This window comes from Strongylocentrotus purpuratus, unplaced genomic scaffold (genome assembly GCF_000002235.5).
Source record: "Strongylocentrotus purpuratus isolate Spur 01 unplaced genomic scaffold, Spur_5.0 spur5_scaffold_17, whole genome shotgun sequence".
NCBI classification, from domain to species: domain Eukaryota; kingdom Metazoa; phylum Echinodermata; class Echinoidea; order Camarodonta; family Strongylocentrotidae; genus Strongylocentrotus; species Strongylocentrotus purpuratus.
The window spans coordinates 11,081,437-11,105,508 of NW_022145602.1; the positions used below are offsets into that span (position 1 = coordinate 11,081,437).

The 24,072-nt window shown below is 33.8% G+C and overlaps 1 protein-coding gene across 50 annotated transcripts in view; it reads right to left on the minus strand.

Moving 5' to 3' along the window:
- LOC579853 overlaps positions 1-24,072 on the minus strand; it is a 194,299-nt gene that overhangs the window by 34,813 nt on the left and 135,414 nt on the right. For 31 of the 50 annotated variants that reach the window (XM_030988688.1, XM_030988699.1, XM_030988701.1 and 28 more), the window contains 21 exons: positions 21,970-22,083; positions 20,116-20,229; positions 19,190-19,303; positions 18,263-18,376; positions 17,336-17,449; positions 16,410-16,523; positions 15,483-15,596; positions 14,560-14,673; positions 13,629-13,742; positions 12,706-12,819; positions 11,779-11,892; positions 9,139-9,252; positions 8,216-8,329; positions 7,285-7,398; positions 6,361-6,474; positions 5,433-5,546; positions 4,506-4,619; positions 3,580-3,693; positions 2,653-2,766; positions 1,726-1,839; positions 798-911 (listed from right to left, as the gene is read on the minus strand). In XM_030988688.1, coding sequence (XP_030844548.1) covers positions 798-911; positions 1,726-1,839; positions 2,653-2,766; positions 3,580-3,693; positions 4,506-4,619; positions 5,433-5,546; positions 6,361-6,474; positions 7,285-7,398; positions 8,216-8,329; positions 9,139-9,252; positions 11,779-11,892; positions 12,706-12,819; positions 13,629-13,742; positions 14,560-14,673; positions 15,483-15,596; positions 16,410-16,523; positions 17,336-17,449; positions 18,263-18,376; positions 19,190-19,303; positions 20,116-20,229; positions 21,970-22,083 — 2,394 coding nt within the window. The remainder of the gene's footprint in view (positions 1-797; positions 912-1,725; positions 1,840-2,652; positions 2,767-3,579; positions 3,694-4,505; positions 4,620-5,432; positions 5,547-6,360; positions 6,475-7,284; positions 7,399-8,215; positions 8,330-9,138; positions 9,253-11,778; positions 11,893-12,705; positions 12,820-13,628; positions 13,743-14,559; positions 14,674-15,482; positions 15,597-16,409; positions 16,524-17,335; positions 17,450-18,262; positions 18,377-19,189; positions 19,304-20,115; positions 20,230-21,969; positions 22,084-24,072) is intronic. The other 19 variants (XM_030988726.1, XM_030988704.1, XM_030988720.1 and 16 more) reach the window with 18 other exon arrangements.

Sequence of the window (24,072 nt, forward strand, 5' to 3'; positions counted from 1 at the left end):
AAGACAATAAATGGGATAAAAGGGATGAGTATATAATGTCCCTTTTGACATATTTATCTTCATTTGGCGGTATACAGGTAAAAAGAAGTCAAAACTTGCATTCTATATACAAATAATGACAGTTCAAGGATAAATTCCTTCATTTGAAAATCTGTTAATACATTATTCAAATTAAGTAAATGAACTTAATATCTCTTTGAAAATTAGCATCTTTTTTTCAAAAACATGGCCTTAGAAAGAAAATATTTTTTTGAAAAAAATCTCATCGTCCCACAAAACGTAGTGCCAAACATGAAAATGTCACTAAAACAAATTTCTTTCATTTGGGCGTGAAATGCATTTGAAAAAAAGTGGCGGAAATGACATAAGAAAGTCTGATTTTTAAGACATCTCAGCACCAAAGGTTAAATCGCTATAATCATGAAGAATCACACCAGCCTATTCATATCCAAAAATAAATCATAATTATGAGAGATCGTTATGGTAATCACTATATCAAATTTGCTCTTGAAAGTACCATGAACTCCCATTTTCCATGTGTCTACTAAAAATCATGAAAAGTGTAGTTTATATCATTACTTCACCAAAAGGTGAAACATACTCGCATCTTTTGTCTGTACTTTCTCTCCTGTTGACGGTCATTCAAGAAAAACTCCAAGGTTTTCCTCACCAATAAATGCATGTTCTTTCTTTCTATTTCCTTGTTTGCTCTTTATCTATAATGTTTTGATGAACAAGGAGCAATTGTTTGATATAAAAAGTGTAGGTGTGTAATTTGCTTTGACTCTATATCTTACCTGTTCCACACGTAGGCCCAGTATGGCCAGGATTGCAGGCACAAGTAAAGGTGTTCACTCCATCACTGCAAATTCCTCCATTCTCACAAGGATCGGGCGAACAATCGTTGATATCTATGCAAATTGAGTTCCAAAGATAATAAATGGGATAAGAGGGATGAGTAAATAATGTCCCTTTTGACATATTTATCTTCATTTGGCGGTAGACAGGTAAAAAGAAGTCAAATCTTGCATTCTAAATACAAATAATGACAGTTCAAGGATAAATTCCATCATTAGAAAATCTGTTAATACATAATTCAAGTTAAATAAATAAACTTGATATCTTTTTGGAAGTTAGCATCTTTTTTTCAAAAACATGGCCTTAGAAAGAAAAAAAAAATTGAAAAAATCTCATCGTCCCACAAAACGTAGTGCCAAACATAAACATGCCACTAAAACAAATTTCTTTCATTTGGGCGTGAAATGCATTTGAAAATGGTGGCGGAAATGACATGGGATAGTCTGATTTTGAAGATACCTCAGCACCAAAGGTTGAATCGCTATAATCATGAAGAATCACACCAGTCTATTCATATCCAAAAATAAATCATAATTATGAGAGATCGTTGTGGTAATCACTATATCAAATTTGCTCTTGAAAGTACCATGCACTCCCATTTTCCATGTGTCTACTCAAAATCATGAAGATTGTAGTTTATATCATAACTTCACCAAAAGGTGAAACACCCTCGCATCTTTTGTCTGGTCTTTCTCTCCTGTTGACTGTGAATCAAGAAAAACTCCAAGGTTATCCTTACCAATGACTCCATGTTTCTTTCTGTCTATTTCCTTGTTTGCTTTTTATCTATAATGTTTTGATGAACAAGGAGCAATTGTTTGATATAAAAAGTGTAGGTGTGTAATTTGCTTTGACTCTATATCTTACCTGTTCCACACGTAGCCCCAGTATATCCAGGATTGCAGGCACAAATAAACGTGTTCACTCCATCACTGCAAATTCCTCCATTTTCACAAGGATCGGGAGAACAATCGTTGATATCTATGCAAATTGAGTTCCAAAGACAATAAATGGGATAAAAAGGATGAGTAAATAATGTCCCTTTTGAAATATTTATCTTTATTTAGCGGTGAACAGCTAAAAAGAAGTCAAAACTTGCATTTTATATACAAATAATGACAGTTCAAGGATAAATTCCTTCATTTGAAAATCTGTTAATACATAATTCAAGTTAATTAAATGAACTTAATATCTTTTTGGAAGTTAGCATCTTTTTTCAAAAACATGGCCTTAGAAAGAAAATATTTTTTTGAAAAAATCTCATCGTCCCACAAAACGTAGTGCCAATAATGAAAATGTCACTAAAACAAATTTCTTTCATTTGGGCGTGAAATGCATTTGAAAATGGTGGCGGAAATGACATGGGATAGTCTGATTTTGAAGACACCTCAGCACCAAAGGTTGAATCGCTATAATCATGATGAATCACACCAGTCTATTCATATCCAAAAATAAATCATAATTATGAGAGATCGTTGTGGTAATCACTATATCAAATTTGCTCTTGAAAGTACCATGCACTCCCATTTTCCATGTGTCTACTCAAAATCATGAAGATTGTAGTTTATATCATAACTTCACCAAAAGGTGAAACACCCTCGCATCTTTTGTCTGGTCTTTCTCTCCTGTTGACTGTCAATCAAGAAAAACTCCAAGGTTATCCTCACCAATGACTCCATGTTTCTTTCTGTCTATTTCCTTGTTTGCTTTTTATCTATAATGTTTTGATGAAAAGGAGCAATTGTTTGATATAAAAAGTGTAGGTGTGTAATTTGCTTTGACCCTATATCTTACCTGTTCCACACGTAGGCCCAGTATATCCAGGATTGCAGGCACAAATAAACGTGTTCACTCCATCACTGCAAATTCCTCCATTTTCACAAGGATCGGGAGAACAATCGTTGATATCTATGCAAATTGAGTTCCAAAGACAATAAATGGGATAAAAAGGATGAGTAAATAATGTCCCTTTTGAAATATTTATCTTTATTTAGCGGTGAACAGCTAAAAAGATGTCAAAACTTGCATTCTAAATACAAATAATGACAGTTCAAGGATAAATTCTTTCATTTGAAAATCTGTTTATACATAATTCAAGTTTAGTAAATGAACTTAATATCTCTTTGGAAGTTAGCATCTTTTTTCACAAACATGGCCTTAGAAAGAAAATATTTTTTTGAAAAAATCTCATCGTCCCACAAAACGTAGTGCCAATAATGAAAATGTCATTAAAACAAATTTCTTTCATTTGGGCTTGAAATGCATTTGAAAAAGGTGGCGGAAATGACATAAGAAAGTCTGATTTTTAAGACATCTCAGCCCCAAAGGTTGAATCGCTATAATCATGAAGAATCACACCAGCCTATTCATATACAAAAATAAATCATAATTATGAGAGATCGTTATGGTAATCACTATATCAAATTTGCTCTTGAAAGTACCATGAACTCCCATTTTCCATGTGTCTACTAAAAATCATGAAAAGTGTAGTTTATATCATTACTTCACCAAAAGGTGAAACATAATCGCATCTTTTGTCTGGTCTTTCTCTCCTGTTGACTGTCATTCAAGAAAAACTCCAAGGTTTTCCTCACCAATGAATGCATGTTCTTTCTTTCTATTTCCTTGTTTGCTCTTTATCTATAATGTTTTGATGAACAAGGAGCAATTGTTTGATATAAAAAGTGTAGGTGTTTAATTTGCTTTGACTCTATATCTTACCTGTTCCACACGTAGGCCCAGTATGGCCAGGATTGCAGGCACAAGTAAACATGTTCACTCCGTCACTACAAATTCCTCCATTCTCACAAGGATCGGGCGAACAATCGTTGATATCTATGCAAATTGAGTTCCAAAGACAATAAATGGGATAAAAAGGATGAGTAAATAATGTCCCTTTTGAAATATTTATCTTTATTTAGCGGTGAACAGCTAAAAAGAAGTCAAAATTTGCATTCTAAATACAAATAATGACAGTTCAAGGATAAATTCTTTCATTTGAAAATCTGTTTATACATAATTCAAGTTAAGTAAATGAACTTAATATCTCTTTGGAAGTTAGCATCTTTTTTCAAAAACATGGCCTTAGAAAGAAAATATTTTTTGAAAAAATCTCATCGTCCCACAAAACGTAGTGCCAATAATGAAAATGTCACTAAAACAAATTTCTTTCATTTGGGCTTGAAATGCATTTGAAAAAGGTGGCGGAAATGACATAAGAAAGTCTGATTTTTAAGACATTTCAGCACCAAAGGTTGAATCGCTTTAATCATGAAGAATCACACCAGCCTATTCATATCCAAAAATAAACCATAATTATGAGAGATCGTTATGGTAATCAATATATCAAATTTGCTCTTGAAAGTACCATGAACTCCCATTTTCCATGTGTCTACTAAAAATCATGAAAAGTGTAGTTTATATCATTACTTCACCAAAAGGTGAAACATAATCGCATCTTTTGTCTGGTCTTTCTCTCCTGTTGACTGTCATTCAAGAAAAACTCCAAGGTTTTCCTCACCAATGAATGCATGTTCTTTCTTTCTATTTCCTTGTTTGCTCTTGATCTATAATGTTTTGATGAACAAGGAGCGATTGTTTGATATAAAAAGTGTAGGTGTGTAATTTGCTTTGATACTATATCTTACCTGTTCCACACGTAGGCCCAGTATGGCCAGGATTGCAGGCACAAGTAAACATGTTCACTCCGTCACTACAAATTCCTCCATTCTCACAAGGATCGGGCGAACAATCGTTGATATCTATGCAAATTGAGTTCCAAAGACAATAAATGGGATAAAAAGGATGAGTAAATAATGTCCCTTTTGAAATATTTATCTTTATTTAGCGGTGAACAGCTAAAAAGAAGTCAAAACTTGCATTCTAAATACAAATAATGACAGTTCAAGGATAAATTCTTTCATTTGAAAATCTGTTTATACATAATTCAAGTTAAGTAAATGAACTTTATATCTCTTTGGAAGTTAGCATCTTTTTTCAAAAACATGGCCTTAGAAAGAAAATATTTTTTTGAAAAAATCTCATCGTCCCACAAAACGTAGTGCCAATAATGAAAATGTCACTAAAACAAATTTCTTTCATTTGGGCTTGAAATGCATTTGAAAAAGGTGGCGGAAATGACATAAGGAAGTCTGATTTTTAAGACATTTCAGCACCAAAGGTTGAATCGCTATAATCATGAAGAATCACACCAGCCTATTCATATCCAAAAATAAATCATAATTATGAGAGATCGTTATGGTAATCAATATATCAAATTTGCTCTTGAAAGTACCATAAACTCCCATTTTCCATGTGTCTACTAAAAATCATGAAAAGTGTAGTTTATATCATTACTTCACCAAAAGGTGAAACATACTCGCATCTTTTGTCTGTACTTTCTCTCCTGTTGACGGTCATTCAAGAAAAACTCCAAGGTTTTCCTCACCAATGAATGCATGTTCTTTCGTTCTATTTCCTTGTTTGCTCTTTATCTATAATGTTTTGATGAACAAGGAGCAATTGTTTGATATAAAAAGTGTAGGTGTGTAATTTGCTTTGACTCTATATCTTACCTGTTCCACACGTAGGCCCAGTATGGCCAGGATTGCAGGCACAAGTAAACATGTTTACTCCGTCACTACAAATTCCTCCATTCTCACAAGGATCGGGCGAACAATCGTTGATATCTATGCAAATTGAGTTCCAAAGACAATAAATGGGATAAAGAGGATGAGTAAATAATGTCCCTTTTGAAATATTTATCTGTATTTAGCGGTGAACAGCTAAAAAAAAAGTCAAAACTTGCATTCTATATACAAATAATGACAGTTCAAGAATAAATTCCTTCATTTGAAAATCTGTTAATACATAATTCAAATTAAGTAAATGAACTTAATATCTCTTTGGAAGTTAGCATCTTTTTTCAAAAACATGGCCTTAGAAAGAAAATATTTTTTTGAAAAAATCTCATCGTCCCACAAAACGTAGTGCCAATAATGAAAATGTCACTAAAACAAATTTCTTTCATTTGGGCGTGAAATGCATTTGAAAATGGTGGCGGAAATGACATGGGATAGTCTGATTTTTAAGACATCTCAGCACCAAAGGTTGAATCGCTATAATCATGAAGAATCACACCAGCCTATTCATATCCAAAAATAAATCATAATTATGAGAGATCGTTATGGTAATCACTATATCAAATTTGCTCTTGAAAGTACCATGAACTCCCATTTTCCATGTGTCTACTAAAAATCATGAAAAGTGTAGTTTATATCATTACTTCACCAAAAGGTGAAACATACTCGCATCTTTTGTCTGTACTTTCTCTCCTGTTGACTGTCATTCAAGAAAAACTCCAAGGTTTTCCTCACCAATGAATGCATGTTCTTTCTTTCTATTTCCTTGTTTGCTCTTTATCTATAATGTTTTGATGAACAAGGAGCCATTGTTTGATATAAAAAGTGTAGGTGTGTAATTTGCTTTGACTCTATATCTTACCTGTTCCACACGTAGGCCCAGTATGGCCAGGATTGCAGGCACAAGTAAAGGTGTTCACTCCATCACTGCAAATTCCTCCATTCTCACAAGGATCGGGCGAACAATCGTTGATATCTATGCAAATTGAGTTTCAAAGATAATAAATGGGATAAAAGGGATGAGTAAATAATGTCCCTTTTGACATATTTATCTTCATTTGGCGGTAGACAGGTAAAAAGAAGTCAAAAATTTGCATTCTATATACACATAATGACAGTTCAAGGATAAATTCCTTCATTTGAAAATCTGTTAATACATAATTCAAGTTAAGTAAATGAACTTAATATCTCTTTGGAAGTTAGCATCTTTTTTCAAAAACATGGCCTTAGAAAGAAAAAAAAAATTGAAAAAATCTCATCGTCCCACAAAACGTAGTGCCGAACATAAACATGCCACTAAAACAAATTTCTTTCATTTGGGCGTGAAATGCATTTGAAAATGGTGGCGGAAATGACATGGGATAGTCTGATATTTAAGACACCTCAGCACCAAAGGTTGAATCGCTATAATCATGATGAATCACACCAGTCTTATTATATCCTAAAACAAATCATAAGTATGAGAGATCGTTGTGGTAATCACTATATCAAATTTTCTCTTGAAAGTACCATGCACTCCAATTTCTCATGTGTCTACGCGCAATCATGAAGATTGTAGTTTATATCAATACTGCACCAAAAGGTGAAACCCCTCGCATCTTTTGTCTGGTCTTTCTCTCCTGTTGACTGTCAATCAAGAAAAACTCCAAGGTTTTCCTCACCAATGACTCCATGTTTCTTTCTGTCTATTTCCTTGTTTGCTTTTTATCTATGTTTTGATGAACAAGGAGCAATTGTTTGATATAAAAAGTGTAGGTGTGTAATTTGCTTTGACTCTATATCTTACCTGTTCCACACGTAGGCCCAGTATATCCAGGATTGCAGGCACAAATAAACGTGTTCACTCCATCACTGCAAATTCCTCCATTTTCACAAGGATCGGGAGAACAATCGTTGATATCTATGCAAATTGAGTTCCAAAGACAATAAATGGGATAAAAGGGATGAGTAAATATTGTCCCTTTTGACACATTTATCTTCATTTGGCGGTGAACAGGTAAAAAGAAGTCAAAATTTGCATTCTATAATTATACACATAATGACAGTTCAAGGATAAATTCCTTCATTTGAAAATCTGTTAATACATAATTCAAGTTAATTAAATGAACTTAATATCTCTTTGTAAGTTAGCATCTTTTTTCAAAAACATGGCCCTAGAAAGAAAATATTTTTTTGAAAAAATCTCATCGTTCCACAAAACGTAGTGCCAATAATGAAAATGTCACTAAAACAAATTTCTTTCATTTGGGCTTGAAATGCATTTGAAAAAGGTGGCGGAAATGACATAAGAAAGTCTGATTTTTAAGACACCTCAGCACCAAAGGTTGAATCGCTATAATCATGATGAATCACACCAGTCTATTCATATCCAAAAATAAATCATAATTATGAGAGATCGTTGTGGTAATCACTATATCAAATTTGCTCTTGAAAGTACCATGCACTCCCATTTTCCATGTGTCTACTAAAAATCATGAAAAGTGTAGTTTATATCATAACTTCACCAAAAGGTGAAACATACTCGCATCTTTTGTCTATACTTTCTCTCCTGTTGACTGTCATTTAAAAAAAACTCCAAGGTTTTCCTCACCAATGAATGCATGTTCTTTCTTTCTATTTCCTTGTTTGCTCTTTATCTATAATGTTTTGATGAACAAGGAGCAATTGTTTGATATAAAAAGTGTAGGTGTGTAATTTGCTTTGACACTATATCTTACCTGTTCCACACGTAGGCCCAGTATGGCCAGGATTGCAGGCACAAGTAAACATGTTCACTCCGTCACTACAAATTCCTCCATTCTCACAAGGATCGGGCGAACAATCGTTGATATCTATGCAAATTGAGTTCCAAAGATAATAAATGGGATAAAAGGGATGAGTAAATAATGTCCCTTTTGACACATTTATCTTCATTTGGCGGTAGACAGGTTAAAAGAAGTCAAATCTTGCATTCTAAATACAAATAATGACAGTTCAAGGATAAATTCCTTCATTTGAAAATCTGTTAATACATAATTCAAGTTAAATAAATGAACTTGATATTTCTTTGGAAGTTAGCATCTTTTTTTCAAAAACATGGCCTTAGAAAGAAAAAAAAATTGAAAAAATCTCATCGTCCCACAAAACGTAGTGCCGAACATAAACATGCCACTAAAACAAATTTCTTTCATTTGGGCGTGAAATGCATTTGAAAATGGTGGCGGAAATGACATGGGATAGTCTGATCTTTAAGACACCTCAGCACCAAAGGTTGAATTGCTATAATCATGATGAATCACACCAGTCTTATTATATCCTAAAACAAATCATAAGTATGAGAGATCGTTGTGGTAATCACTATATCAAATTTTCTCTTGAAAGTACCATGCACTCCAATTTCTCATGTGTCTACGAGAAATCATGAAGATTGTAGTTTATATCAATACTGCACCAAAAGGTGAAACCCCTCGCATCTTTTGTCTGGTCTTTCTCTCCTGTTGACTGTCAATCAAGAAAAACTCCAAGGTTTTCCTCACCAATGACTCCATGTTTCTTTCTGTCTATTTCCTTGTTTGCTTTTTATCTATGTTTTGATGAACAAGGAGCAATTGTTTGATATAAAAAGTGTAGGTGTGTAATTTGCTTTGACTCTATATCTTACCTGTTCCACACGTAGGCCCAGTATATCCAGGATTGCAGGCACAAATAAACGTGTTCACTCCATCACTGCAAATTCCTCCATTTTCACAAGGATCGGGAGAACAATCGTTGATATCTATGCAAATTGAGTTCCAAAGACAATAAATGGGATTAAAGGGATGAGTAAATATTGTCCCTTTTGACACATTTATCTTCATTTGGCGGTGAACAGGTAAAAAGAAGTCAAAATTTGCATTCTATGATTATACACATAATGACAGTTCAAGGATAAATTCCTTCATTTGAAAATCTGTTAATACATAATACAAGTTAATTATATGAACTTAATATCTCTTTGTAAGTTACCATCTTTTTTCAAAAACATGGCCCTAGAAAGAAAATATTTTTTTGGAAAAATCTCATCGTCACACAAAACGTAGTGCCAATAATGAAAATGTCACTAAAACAAATTTCTTTCATTTGGGCTTGAAATGCATTTGAAAAAGGTGGCGGAAATGCCATAAGAAAGTCTGATTTTTAAGACATCTCAGCACCAAAGGTTAAATCGCTATAATCATGATGAATCACACCAGTCTATTCATATCCAAAAATAAATCATAATTATGAGAGATCGTTGTGGTAATCACTATATCAAATTTGCTCTTGAAAGTACCATGCACTCCCATTTTCCATGTGTCTACTCAAAATCATGAAGATTGTAGTTTATATCATAACTTCACCAAAAGGTGAAACACCCTCGCATCCTTTGTCTGGTCTTTCTCTCCTGTCGACTGTCAATCAAGAAAAACTCCAAGGTTTTCCTCACCAATGACTCCATGTTTCTTTCTGTCTATTCCTTGTTTGCTTTTTATCTATAATGTTTTGATGAACAAGGAGCAATTGTTTGATATAAAAAGTATAGGTGTGTAATTTGCTTTGACTCTATGGGTGCGTTTAATCGACACTTTTTCACCCTAGAATCACGGTTTCTAAAGACGTTTAGTTTAAAACGCAATGCGTTCAAGCGATTTTTCGTCGGTCGTAAAAATAAACGTGTTTGAAAACACAAACATGAAACGCTGAAAAAGATGCGTTTTGTATCATGATTCAAAAGAATCACGGTCGCTAAAATTCGATTGAACGGACGGAGTTCTCAATCATGATTGTATGACGAAGCCTCTTCCGGTTTGGGAAAAACCGCGCGCCCGCTTTGCATGCAATTTGCGTTCACTATACCATCGTGGCCTGTTCCGTTATGTTATTCCTTGTTTTTCCTTCTATCATTTTTTCTTTCTGTTTTTCCTTATGTTATTCTTTGTTTCTTCCTTCTATTCTTATGTTATTCTTTGTTTTTTTCCTTCTATCACCTTTTCTTATGTTATTCTTTGTTTTTATCATTCTATCATTTGCTCTTTCTGTCTTTCCTTATGTTATTCTTTGTTTCTTCCTTCTATTCTTATGTTATTCTTTGTTTTTTTCCTTCTATCACCTTTTCTTATGTTATTCTTTGTTTTAAGCATTCTATCAATTTCTCTTTCTGTCTTTCCTTATGTTATTCTTTGTTTCTTCCTTCTATCATCTTCTCTTATGTTATTCTTTGTTTTTTTCCTTCTATCACCTTTTCTTATGTTATTCTTTGTTTTTATCATTCTATCATTTGCTCTTTCTGTCTTTCCTTATGTTATTCTTTGTTTCTTCCTTCTATTCTTATGTTATTCTTTGTTTTTTCCTTCTATCACCTTTTCTTATGTAATTCTTTGTTTTAAGCATTCTATCAATTTCTCTTTCTGTCTTTCTTTATGTTATTCTTTGTTTCTTCCTTTTATCATCTTCTCTTATGTTATTCTTTGTTTTTATAATTCTATCACTTTCTCTTATGTTATTCTTTGTTTTAATCATTCTGTTACTTTCTCTTTCTATCTTTCATTATGTTATCCTTTGATTCTTCCTTCTTTCACCTTCTCTTATGTTATTCTTTGTTTTAATCATTCTATCACTTTCTCTTTCTGTTCTTCCTTATGTCATTCTTTGTTCCTTCCTTTTTTCACATTCTCTTTCTGTCTTTCCTTATGTTATTCTTTGTTTCTTCCTTCTATTTTTATGTTATTCTTTGTTTTTTCCTTCTATTACCTTCTCTTTTGTTATTCTTTGTTTCTTCCTTCTATTCTTATGTTATGCTTTGTTTTTTCCTTCTATCACCTTTTATGTTATTCTTTGTTTTAAGCATTCTATCACTCTCTCTTTCTGTCTTTCTGTCTTTCCTTATGTTATTCTTCGATTCTTCCTTCTTTCACCTTCTCTTATGTTATTCTTTGTTTTAATCATTCTATCGACTTTATCTTTCTGTCTTTCCTTATGTTATTCTTTGTTTCTTCCTTCTATCACCTTCTCATTCTTTGTCTTATTATTGCGATCTATGCTCAAAACAGCAGTCGACAGTAGGCCGTAAACAATTCCAGAAAGCGCGCGCCGAAGTTCCTGGGCCATACTGCGCAGTGTGATGCGCAGTGGTTTGGCTCGCAATGAGCTAGAATCAGCGTTGATGAAAAATCGCTTGAACGCAAACCGCAGTGACCTTGCTTTTTGTAACGGCGTTTTGAATTGTGATTCATGTTTGTGATTCTAGCTTCGAAAATTCGATTGAACGCACCCTATATCTTACCTGTTCCACACGTAGGCCCAGTATATCCAGGATTGCAGGCACAAATAAACGTGTTCACTCCATCACTGCAAATTCCTCCATTTTCACAAGGATCGGGAGAACAATCGTTGATATCTATGCAAATTGAGTTCCAAAGACAATAAATGGGATAAAAGGGATGAGTAAATAATGTCCCTTTTGACACATTTATCTTCATTTGGCGGTAGACAGGTTAAAAGAAGTCAAATCTTGCATTCTAAATACAAATAATGACAGTTCAAGGATAAATTCCTTCATTTGAAAATCTGTTAATACATAATTCAAGTTAAATAAATGAACTTGATATTTCTTTGGAAGTTAGCATCTTTTTTTCAAAAACATGGCCTTAGAAAGAAAAAAAAAATTGAAAAAATCTCATCGTCCCACAAAACGTAGTGCCAAACATAAACATGCCACTAAAACAAATTTCTTTCATTTGGGCGTGAAATGCATTTGAAAATGGTGGCGGAAATGAAATGGGATAGTCTGATTTTTAAGACATCTCAGCACCAAAGGTTGAATTGCTATAATCATGATGAATCACACCAGTCTATTCATATCCAAAAATAAATCATAATTATGAGAGATCGTTGTGGTAATCACTATATCAAATTTGCTCTTGAAAGTACCATGCACTCCCATTTTCCATGTGTCTACTAAAAATCATGAAAAGTGTAGTTTATATCATAACTTCACCAAAAGGTGAAACATACTCGCATCTTTTGTCTGTACTTTCTCTCCTGTTGACTGTCATTCAAGAAAAACTCCAAGGTTTTCCTCACCAATGAATGCATGTTCTTTCTTTCTATTTCCTTGTTTGCTCTTTATCTATAATGTTTTGATGAACAAGGAGCAATTGTTTGATATAAAAAGTGTAGGTGTGTAATTTGCTTTGACTCTATATCTTACCTGTTCCACACGTAGGCCCAGTATGGCCAGGATTGCAGGCACAAGTAAACATGTTCACTCCGTCACTACAAATTCCTCCATTCTCACAAGGATCGGGCGAACAATCGTTGATATCTATGCAAATTGAGTTCCAAAGACAATAAATGGGATAAAAGGGATGAGTAAATAATGTCCCTTTTGACACATTTATCTTCATTTGGCGGTAGACAGGTTAAAAGAAGTCAAATCTTGCATTCTAAATACAAATAATGACAGTTCAAGGATAAATTCCTTCATTTGAAAATCTGTTAATACATAATTCAAGTTAAATAAATGAACTTGATATTTCTTTGGAAGTTAGCATCTTTTTTCAAAAACATGGCCTTAGAAAGAAAAAAAAAATTGAAAAAATCTCATCGTCCCACAAAACGTAGTGCCAAACATAAACATGCCACTAAAACAAATTTCTTTCATTTGGGCGTGAAATGCATTTGAAAATGGTGGCGGAAATGACATGGGATAGTCTGATCTTTAAGACACCTCAGCACCAAAGGTTGAATTGCTATAATCATGATGAATCACACCAGTCTATTCATATCCAAAAACAAATCATAATTATGAGAGATCGTTGTGGTAATCACTATATCAAATTTTCTCTTGAAAGTACCATGCACTCCAATTTCTCATGTGTCTACGAGAAATCATGAAGATTGTAGTTTATATCAATACTGCACCAAAAGGTGAAACCCCTCGCATCTTTTGTCTGGTCTTTCTCTCCTGTTGACTGTCAATCAAGAAAAACTCCAAGGTTTTCCTCACCAATGACTCCATGTTTCTTTCTGTCTATTTCCTTGTTTGCTTTTTATCTATGTTTTGATGAACAAGGAGCAATTGTTTGATATAAAAAGTGTAGGTGTGTAATTTGCTTTGACTCTATATCTTACCTGTTCCACACGTAGGCCCAGTATATCCAGGATTGCAGGCACAAATAAACGTGTTCACTCCATCACTGCAAATTCCTCCATTTTCACAAGGATCGGGAGAACAATCGTTGATATCTATGCAAATTGAGTTCCAAAGACAATAAATGGGATAAAAGGGATGAGTAAATAATGTCCCTTTTGACACATTTATCTTCATTTGGCGGTGAACAGGTAAAAAGAAGTCAAAATTTGCATTCTATAATATACACATAATGACAGTTCAAGGATAAATTCCTTCATTTGAAAATCTGTTAATACATAATTCAAGTTAATTAAATGAACTTAATATCTCTTTGTAAGTTAGCATCTTTTTTCAAAAACATGGCCTTAGAAAGAAAATATTTTTTTGGAAAAAATCTCATCGTCCCACAAAACGTAGTGCCAATAATGAAAATGTCACTAAAACAAATTTCTTTCATTTGGGCGTGAAATGCATTTGAAAATGGTGGCGGAAATGACATGGGATAGTCTGATTTTTAAGACATCTCAGCACCAAAGGTTGAATCGCTATAATCATGATGAATCACACCAGTCTATTCATATCCAAAAATAAATCATAATTATGAGAGATCGTTGTGGTAATCACTATATCAAATTTGCTCTTGAAAGTACCATGCACTCCCATTTTCCATGTGTCTACTAAAAATCATGAAAAGTGTAGTTTATATCATAACTTCACCAAAAGGTGAAACATACTCGCATCTTTTGTCTGTACTTTCTCTCCTGTTGACTGTCATTCAAGAAAAACTCCAAGGTTTTCCTCACCAATGAATGCATGTTCTTTCTTTCTATTTCCTTGTTTGCTCTTTATCTATAATGTTTTGATGAACAAGGAGCAATTGTTTGATATAAAAAGTGTAGGTGTGTAATTTGCTTTGACTCTATATCTTACCTGTTCCACACGTAGGCCCAGTATGGCCAGGATTGCAGGCACAAGTAAACATGTTCACTCCGTCACTACAAATTCCTCCATTCTCACAAGGATCGGGCGAACAATCGTTGATATCTATGCAAATTGAGTTCCAAAGATAATAAATGGGATAAAAGGGATGAGTAAATAATGTCCCTTTTGACACATTTATCTTCATTTGGCGGTAGACAGGTTAAAAGAAGTCAAATCTTGCATTCTAAATACAAATAATGACAGTTCAAGGATAAATTCCTTCATTTGAAAATCTGTTAATACATAATTCAAGTTAAATAAATGAACTTGATATTTCTTTGGAAGTTAGCATCTTTTTTTCAAAAACATGGCCTTAGAAAGAAAAAAAAATTGAAAAAATCTCATCGTCCCACAAAACGTAGTGCCAAACATAAACATGCCACTAAAACAAATTTCTTTCATTTGGGCGTGAAATGCATTTGAAAATGGTGGCGGAAATGACATGGGATAGTCTGATCTTTAAGACACCTCAGCACCAAAGGTTGAATTGCTATAATCATGATGAATCACACCAGTCTTATTATATCCTAAAACAAATCATAAGTATGAGAGATCGTTGTGGTAATCACTATATCAAATTTTCTCTTGAAAGTACCATGCACTCCAATTTCTCATGTGTCTACTCAAAATCATGAAGATTGTAGTTTATATCAATACTGCACCAAAAGGTGAAACCCCTCGCATCTTTTGTCTGGTCTTTCTCTCCTGTTGACTGTCAATCAAGAAAAACTCCAAGGTTTTCCTCACCAATGACTCCATGTTTCTTTCTGTCTATTTCCTTGTTTGCTTTTTATCTATGTTTTGATGAACAAGGAGCAATTGTTTGATATAAAAAGTGTAGGTGTGTAATTTGCTTTGACTCTATATCTTACCTGTTCCACACGTAGGCCCAGTATATCCAGGATTGCAGGCACAAATAAACGTGTTCACTCCATCACTGCAAATTCCTCCATTTTCACAAGGATCGGGAGAACAATCGTTGATATCTATGCAAATTGAGTTCCAAAGACAATAAATGGGATAAAAGGGATGAGTAAATATTGTCCCTTTTGACACATTTATCTTCATTTGGCGGTGAACAGGTAAAAAGAAGTCAAAATTTGCATTCTATATATACAATAATGACAGTTCAAGGATAAATTCCTTCATTTGAAAATCTGTTAATACATAATTCAAGTTAATTAAATGAACTTAATATCTCTTTGGAAGTTAGCATCTTTTTTCAAAAACATGGCCTTAGAAAGAAAATATTTTTTGGAAAAATCTCATCGTCCCACAAAACGTAGTGCCAATAATGAAAATGTCACTAAAACAAATTTCTTTCATTTGGGCTTGAAATGCATTTGAAAAAGGTGGCGGAAATGACATAAGAAAGTCTGATTTTTAAGACATCTCAGCACCAAAGGTTGAATCGCTATAATCATGATGAATCACACCAGTCTATTCATATCCAAAAATAAATCATAATTATGAGAGATCGTTGTGGTAATCACTATATCAAATTTGCTCTTGAAAGTACCATGCACTCCCATTTTCCATGTGTCTACTCAAAATCATGAAGAGTGTAGTTTATATCATAACTTCACCAAAAGGTGAAACACCCTCGCATCTTTTGTCTGGTCTTTCTCTCCTGTTGACTGTCAATCAAGAAAAACTCCAAGGTTTTCCTCACCAATGAATGCATGTTCTTTCTTTCTATTTCCTTGTTTGCTCTTTATCTATAATGTTTTGATGAACAAGGAGCAATTGTTTGATATAAAAAGTGTAGGTGTGTAATTTGCTTTGACTCTATATCTTACCTGTTCCACACGTAGGCCCAGTATGGCCAGGATTGCAGGCACAAGTAAACATGTTCACTCCGTCACTACAAATTCCTCCATTCTCACAAGGATCGGGCGAACAATCGTTGATATCTATGCAAATTGAGTTCCAAAGACAATAAATGGGATAAAAGGGATGAGTAAATAATGTCCCTTTTGACACATTTATCTTCATTTGGCGGTAGACAGGTTAAAAGAAGTCAAATCTTGCATTCTAAATACAAATAATGACAGTTCAAGGATAAATTCCTTCATTTGAAAATCTGTTAATACATAATTCAAGTTAAATAAATGAACTTGATATTTCTTTGGAAGTTAGCATCTTTTTTCAAAAACATGGCCTTAGAAAGAAAAAAAAAATTGAAAAAATCTCATCGTCCCACAAAACGTAGTGCCAAACATAAACATGCCACTAAAACAAATTTCTTTCATTTGGGCGTGAAATGCATTTGAAAATGGTGGCGGAAATGACATGGGATAGTCTGATTTTTAAGACATCTCAGCACCAAAGGTTGAATCGCTATAATCATGATGAATCACACCAGTCTATTCATATCCAAAAATAAATCATAATTATGAGAGATCGTTGTGGTAATCACTATATCAAATTTGCTCTTGAAAGTACCATGCACTCCCATTTTCCATGTGTCTACTAAAAATCATGAAAAGTGTAGTTTATATCATAACTTCACCAAAAGGTGAAACATACTCGCATCTTTTGTCTGTACTTTCTCTCCTGTTGACTGTCATTCAAGAAAAACTCCAAGGTTTTCCTCACCAATGACTCCATGTTTCTTTCTGTCTATTTCCTTGTTTGCTTTTATCTATAATGTTTTGATGAACAAGGAGCAATTGTTTGATATAAAAAGTGTAGGTGTGTAATTTGCTTTGACTCTATATCTTACCTGTTCCACACGTAGGCCCAGTATATCCAGGATTGCAGGCACAAATAAACGTGTTCACTCCATCACTGCAAATTCCTCCATTTTCACAAGGATCGGGAGAACAATCGTTGATATCTATGCAAATTGAGTTCCAAAGACAATAAATGGGATAAAAGGGATGAGTAAATAATGTCCCTTTTGACACATTTATCTTCATTTGGCGGTGAACAGGTAAAAAGAAGTCAAAATTTGCATTCTATATACACATAATGACAGTTCAAGGATAAATTCCTTCATTTGAAAATCTGTTAATACATAATTCAAGTTAAGTAAATGAACTTAATATCTCTTTGGAAGTTAGCATCTTTTTTCAAAAACATGGCCTTAGAAAGAAAATATTTTTTTGAAAAAATCTCATCGTCCCACAAAACGTAGTGCCAATAATGAAAATGTCACTAAAACAAATTTCTTTCATTTGGGCTTGAAATGCATTTGAAAAAGGTGGCGGAAATGACATAAGAAAGTCTGATTTTTAAGACATCTCAGCACCAAAGGTTGAATCGCTATAATCATGATGAATCACACCAGTCTATTCATATCCAAAAATAAATCATAATTATGAGAGATCGTTGTGGTAATCACTATATCAAATTTGCTCTTGAAAGTACCATGCACTCCCATTTTCCATGTGTCTACTAAAAATCATGAAAAGTGTAGTTTATATCATAACTTCACCAAAAGGTGAAACATACTCGCATCTTTTGTCTGTACTTTCTCTCCTGTTGACTGTCATTCAAGAAAAACTCCAAGGTTTTCCTCACCAATGAATGCATGTTCTTTCTTTCTATTTCCTTGTTTGCTCTTTATCTATAATGTTTTGATGAACAAGGAGCAATTGTTTGATATAAAAAGTGTAGGTGTGTAATTTGCTTTGACTCTATATCTTACCTGTTCCACACGTAGGCCCAGTATGGCCAGGATTGCAGGCACAAGTAAACATGTTCACTCCGTCACTACAAATTCCTCCATTCTCACAAGGATCGGGCGAACAATCGTTGATATCTATGCAAATTGAGTTCCAAAGACAATAAATGGGATAAAAGGGATGAGTAAATAATGTCCCTTTTGACACATTTATCTTCATTTGGCGGTAGACAGGTTAAAAGAAGTCAAATCTTGCATTCTAAATACAAATAATGACAGTTCAAGGATAAATTCCTTCATTTGAAAATCTGTTAATACATAATTCAAGTTAAATAAATGAACTTAATATTTCTTTGGAAGTTAGCATCTTTTTTTCAAAAACATGGCCTTAGAAAGAAAAAAAAATTTGAAAAAATCTCATCGTCCCACAAAACGTAGTGCCAAACATAAACATGCCACTAAAACAAATTTCTTTCATTTGGGCGTGAAATGCATTTGAAAATGGTGGCGGAAATGACATGGGATAGTCTGATTTTTAAGACATCTCAGCACCAAAGGTTGAATCGCTATAATCATGATGAATCACACCAGTCTATTCATATCCAAAAATAAATCATAATTATGAGAGATCGTTGTGGTAATCACTATATCAAATTTGCTCTTGAAAGTACCATGCACTCCCATTTTCCATGTGTCTACTAAAAATCATGAAAAGTGTAGTTTATATCATAACTTCACCAAAAGGTGAAACATACTCGCATCTTTTGTCTGTACTTTCTCTCCTGTTGACTGTCATTCAAGAAAAACTCCAAGGTTTTCCTCACCAATGAATGCATGTTCTTTCTTTCTATTTCCTTGTTTGCTCTTTATCTATAATGTTTTGATGAACAAGGAGCAATTGTTTGATATAAAAAGTGTAGGTGTGTAATTTGCTTTGACTCTATATCTTACCTGTTCCACACGTAGGCCCAGTATGGCCAGGATTGCAGGCACAAGTAAACATGTTCACTCCATCACTGCAAATTCCTCCATTCTCACAAGGATCGGGCGAACAATCGTTGATATCTATGCAAATTGAGTTCCAAAGACAATAAATGGGATAAAAGGGATGAGTAAATAATGTCCCTTTTGACACATTTATCTTCATTTGGCGGTGACAGGTTAAAAGAAGTCAAATCTTGCATTCTAAATACAAATAATGACAGTTCAAGGATAAATTCCTTCATTTGAAAATCTGTTAATACATAATTCAAGTTAAATAAATGAACTTGATATTTCTTTGGAAGTTAGCATCTTTTTTTCAAAAACATGGCCTTAGAAAGAAAAAAAAAATTGAAAAAATCTCATCGTCCCACAAAACGTAGTGCCAAACATAAAATGCCACTAAAACAAATTTCTTTCATTTGGGCGTGAAATGCATTTGAAAATGGTGGCGGAAATGACATGGGATAGTCTGATTTTTAAGACATCTCAGCACCAAAGGTTGAATCGCTATAATCATGATGAATCACACCAGTCTATTCATATCCAAAAATAAATCATAATTATGAGAGATCGTTGTGGTAATCACTATATCAAATTTGCTCTTGAAAGTACCATGCACTCCCATTTTCCATGTGTCTACTAAAAATCATGAAAAGTGTAGTTTATATCATAACTTCACCAAAAGGTGAAACATACTCGCATCTTTTGTCTGTACTTTCTCTCCTGTTGACTGTCATTCAAGAAAAACTCCAAGGTTTTCCTCACCAATGAATGCATGTTTCTTTCTGTCTATTTCCTTGTTTGCTTTTTATCTATAATGTTTTGATGAACAAGGAGCAATTGTTTGATATAAAAAGTGTAGGTGTGTAATTTGCTTTGACTCTATATCTTACCTGTTCCACACGTAGGCCCAGTATGGCCAGGATTGCAGGCACAAGTAAACATGTTCACTCCATCACTGCAAATTCCTCCATTCTCACAAGGATCGGGAGAACAATCGTTGATATCTATGCAAATTGAGTTCCAAAGACAATAAATGGGATAAAAGGGATGAGTAAATAATGTCCCTTTTGACACATTTATCTTCATTTGGCGGTGAACAGGTAAAAAGAAGTCAAAATTTGCATTCTAAATACAAATAATGACAGTTCAAGGATAAATTCCTTCATTTGAAAATCTGTTAATACATAATTCAAGTTAATTAAATGAACTTAATATCTCTTTGGAAGTTAGCATCTTTTTTCAAAAACATGGCCTTAGAAAGAAAATATTTTTTTGAAAAAATCTCATCGTCCCACAAAACGTAGTGCCAATAATGAAAATGTCACTAAAACAAATTTCTTTCATTTGGGCTTGAAATGCATTTGAAAAAGGTGGCGGAAATGACATAAGAAAGTCTGATTTTTAAGACATCTCAGCACCAAAGGTTGAATCGCTATAATCATGATGAATCACACCAGTCTATTCATATCCAAAAATAAATCATAATTATGAGAGATCGTTGTGGTAATCACTATATCAAATTTGCTCTTGAAAGTACCATGCACTCCCATTTTCCATGTGTCTACTCAAAATCATGAAGATTGTAGTTTATATCATAACTTCACCAAAAGGTGAAACACCCTCGCATCTTTTGTCTGGTCTTTCTCTCCTGTTGACTGTCAATCAAGAAAAACTCCAAGGTTTTCCTCACCAATGACTCCATGTTTCTTTCTGTCTATTTCCTTGTTTGCTTTTTATCTATAATGTTTTGATGAACAAGGAGCAATTGTTTGATATAAAAAGTGTAGGTGTGTAATTTGCTTTGACTCTATATCTTACCTGTTCCACACGTAGGCCCAGTATATCCAGGATTGCAGGCACAAATAAACGTGTTCACTCCATCACTGCAAATTCCTCCATTTCACAAGGATCGGGAGAACAATCGTTGATATCTATGCAAATTGAGTTCCAAAGACAATAAATGGGATAAAAGGGATGAGTAAATAATGTCCCTTTTGACACATTTATCTTCATTTGGCGGTGAACAGGTAAAAAGAAGTCAAAATTTGCATTCTATATACACATAATGACAGTTCAAGGATAAATTCCTTCATTTGAAAATCTGTTAATACATAATTCAAGTTAAGTAAATGAACTTAATATCTCTTTGGAAGTTAGCATCTTTTTTCAAAAACATGGCCTTAGAAAGAAAATATTTTTTTGAAAAAATCTCATCGTCCCACAAAACGTAGTGCCAATAATGAAAATGTCACTAAAACAAATTTCTTTCATTTGGGCGTGAAATGCATTTGAAAATGGTGGCGGAAATGACATGGGATAGTCTGATCTTTAAGACACCTCAGCACCAAAGGTTGAATCGCTATAATCATGAAGAATCACACCAGTCTATTCATATCCAAAAATAAATCATAATTATGAGAGATCGTTGTGGTAATCACTATATCAAATTTGCTCTTGAAAGTACCATGCACTCCCATTTTCCATGTGTCTACTAAAAATCATGAAAAGTGTAGTTTATATCATAACTTCACCAAAAGGTGAAACATACTCGCATCTTTTGTCTGTACTTTCTCTCCTGTTGACTGTCATTCAAGAAAAACTCCAAGGTTTTCCTCACCAATGAATGCATGTTCTTTCTTTCTATTTCCTTGTTTGCTCTTTATCTATAATGTTTTGATGAACAAGGAGCAATTGTTTGATATAAAAAGTGTAGGTGTGTAATTTGCTTTGACTCTATATCTTACCTGTTCCACACGTAGGCCCAGTATGGCCAGGATTGCAGGCACAAGTAAACATGTTCACTCCGTCACTACAAATTCCTCCATTCTCACAAGGATCGGGCGAACAATCGTTGATATCTATGCAAATTGAGTTCCAAAGACAATAAATGGGATAAAAGGGATGAGTAAATAATGTCCCTTTTGACACATTTATCTTCATTTGGCGGTAGACAGGTTAAAAGAAGTCAAATCTTGCATTCTAAATACAAATAATGACAGTTCAAGGATAAATTCCTTCATTTGAAAATCTGTTAATACATAATTCAAGTTAAATAAATGAACTTAATATTTCTTTGGAAGTTAGCATCTTTTTTCAAAAACATGGCCTTAGAAAGAAAAAAAATTTTGAAAAAATCTCATCGTCCCACAAAACGTAGTGCCAAACATAAACATGCCACTAAAACAAATTTCTTTCATTTGGGCGTGAAATGCATTTGAAAATGGTGGCGGAAATGACATGGGATAGTCTGATCTTTAAGACACCTCAGCACCAAAGGTTGAATCGCTATAATCATGATGAATCACACCAGTCTTATTATATCCTAAAACAAATCATAATTATGAGAGATCGTTGTGGTAATCACTATATCAAATTTTCTCTTGAAAGTACCATGCACTCCCATTTTCCATGTGTCTACTAAAAATCATGAAGATTGTAGTTTATATCAATACTGCACCAAAAGGTGAAACCCCTCGCATCTTTTGTCTGGTCTTTCTCTCCTGTTGACTGTCAATCAAGAAAAACTCCAAGGTTTTCCTCACCAATGACTCCATGTTTCTTTCTTTCTATTTCCTTGTTTGCTTTTTATCTATGTTTTGATGAACAAGGAGCAATTGTTTGATATAAAAAGTGTAGGTGTGTAATTTGCTTTGACTCTATATCTTACCTGTTCCACACGTAGGCCCAGTATATCCAGGATTGCAGGCACAAATAAACGTGTTCACTCCATCACTGCAAATTCCTCCATTTCACAAGGATCGGGAGAACAATCGTTGATATCTATGCAAATTGAGTTCCAAAGACAATAAATGGGATAAAAGGGATGAGTAAATAATGTCCCTTTTGACACATTTATCTTCATTTGGCGGTAGACAGGTTAAAAGAAGTCAAATCTTGCATTCTAAATACAAATAATGACAGTTCAAGGATAAATTCCTTCATTTGAAAATCTGTTAATACATAATTCAAGTTAAATAAATGAACTTAATATTTCTTTGGAAGTTAGCATCTTTTTTTCAAAAACATGGCCTTAGAAAGAAAAAAAAAATTTGAAAAAATCTCATCGTCCCACAAAACGTAGTGCCAAACATAAACATGCCACTAAAACAAATTTCTTTCATTTGGGCGTGAAATGCATTTGAAAATGGTGGCGGAAATGACATGGGATAGTCTGATCTTTAAGACACCTCAGCACCAAAGGTTGAATCGCTATAATCATGATGAATCACACCAGTCTTATTATATCCTAAAAAAATCATAATTATGAGAGATCGTTGTGGTAATCACTATATCAAATTTTCTCTTGAAAGTACCATGCACTCCCATTTTCATGTGTCTACTAGAAATCATGAAGATTGTAGTTTATATCAATACTGCACCAAAAGGTGAAACCCCTCGCATCTTTTGTCTGGTCTTTCTCTCCTGTTGACTGTCAATCAAGAAAAACTCCAAGGTTTTCCTCACCAATGACTCCATGTTTTTTTCTGTCTATTTCCTTGTTTGCTTTTTATCTATGTTTTGATGAACAAGGAGCAATTGTTTGATATAAAAAGTGTAGGTGTGTAATTTGCTTTGACTCTATATCTTACCTGTTCCACACGTAGGCCCAGTATATCCAGGATTGCAGGCACAAATAAACGTGTTCACTCCATCACTGCAAATTCCTCCATTTTCACAAGGATCGGGAGAACAATCGTTGATATCTATGCAAATTGAGTTCCAAAGACAATAAATGGGATAAAAGGGATGAGTAAATATGTCCCTTTTGACACATTTATCTTCATTTGGCGGTGAACAGGTAAAAAGAAGTCAAAATTTGCATTCTATATATACACATAATGACAGTT